Raw genomic sequence first — 1,395 nt, 5'->3', positions numbered from 1 at the left:
CAGATAAGTACTAGGAGATCATGAAAACCAGCCCATCGCAGTCTGCGCCGCACCCACGCCCCGGCAGCGGTGGTCCGGGAGGCCCCGCCAGCGAGGCACCAGCCCGGGCGAGGGAGGAGGCCGCCGCGTGCAGCCCGCGACCGTGGCCCCTGCTGCTCGGGTCCCTGCCCGCCCCCGCCCGCGGCCCCGGCGGCTCGCACCTTCCTCAGCGCCGACATCCTCGAGCGCTCTGAGTTCAGCAGGCGAAGGGCGACATGCTTTGTGGCCCGTCCGTCCATCCGCACGGCCAGCCGACAATCCGCGGGGCCGCCGCCGCCGCCGCCCCGCCACCCGTCCTCCCGCCGCTCCCCCCCTCTCTCCATCCCCCCCGCTCTGAGCCCCCCTCCTCCTCTCCCCTCCCCCTCCTGGCGCGCTGCCGGCCGGCGCGCGGAGGCACCTGGGAAGGGCCAGCAAGCGCCGCGCCTCCGCCACCCCGCAGCCGCGGCAGTCCCCGCCCCGAATGCCACCTGTGGCGCGGGCTCGGCGGGCGCCCTAGGCGGCCGTTAGCCTGGGCGCGTGCTGCTCGCTGGACGCAACAAGGTCCCAGCGCCTCTGCGCAGCCGGTGCCAGGGCGAAGCGAAGGTAGCGCGCGTCCCCCCAGGGGCGGTGCCCCGCATCCGGAGGACGGACCCGACACTAGCTGCCTCGTGCGACGTGGACGGAGGCTCTCGAGCTGTCCAGGGACCGTCTGTCCGCCGCTGGCGCTGAACACGAGCCGCTTCCGCCTGGGCCCCTGGGCCCTCGCCGCTGCCGCGCGGGAGCCGGACGCCGCCCCCTCCTCAGGCCCCCGCTCCTCCAGCCCGCCTTGCCCGGAACAGTCCGCGCCGCACCCACGCCCCGGGAGGGCAGGGTCCGGGAAGCACCGCCAGCGAGGCACCAGGCCGCCGCGCAGCCCCACGAACGGTCACCCCTGCAGCTCGGGTCCCTGCCCGCGGCCCGCACCTTCCTCAGCGCAGACATCCTCGGGCGCTCGGAGTTCAGCAGGCGCAGGGCGACAGGGCACACGGCCCGTCTCCATCAGGGCTGGCCTTCAGTCCGGGGGACCGCGCTCGAGCGCAGTGCACGCTGGGAGCCCCCGCCGGCGCCTGCGCACTGGTCGACCCGAGGCCCCCACGCTGGGGCTGGCCTGAGTGCGGAGGCACCTGGGGAGGGGCCACACCCGCACCGGGGAGCCCAGGCAGCGCCGCGCCCTGTCGTCCGGGGGTCCTTCCGCCCCACCGCTCCCCCGCCCCCCCGGCGCGCAGGCCCCGCCCCGGATGCCACCTGTGGCGCGGGTCCCCTGGCGCTCGAGGCAGCGGTAGCCTGCAGCAAGTGCAGCTCGCCCGCAGCCCCACCTGTCACCGGTCACCCCGGCAG

At 76.6% G+C, this 1,395-nt stretch overlaps 1 protein-coding gene across 1 annotated transcript; it reads left to right on the top strand.

Annotated features, from left to right (window-relative positions):
- Positions 1 to 254: 254 nt before the first annotated feature.
- Positions 255 to 1,169, top strand: LOC119878400 (basic proline-rich protein-like). The gene has a single exon (XM_038589028.1). It carries the CDS (start codon positions 255 to 257, stop codon positions 1,167 to 1,169), a length of 915 nt encoding a protein of 304 aa, XP_038444956.1.
- Positions 1,170 to 1,395: the final 226 nt, after the last annotated feature.

Source organism: Canis lupus, unplaced genomic scaffold, assembly GCF_011100685.1.
Source record: "Canis lupus familiaris isolate Mischka breed German Shepherd unplaced genomic scaffold, alternate assembly UU_Cfam_GSD_1.0 chrUn_S1579H1768, whole genome shotgun sequence".
NCBI classification, from domain to species: Eukaryota; Metazoa; Chordata; class Mammalia; order Carnivora; family Canidae; genus Canis; species Canis lupus.
Note: the sequence above shows the minus strand (reverse complement) of the source record. Positions and strands in the feature narration are given on the sequence as shown.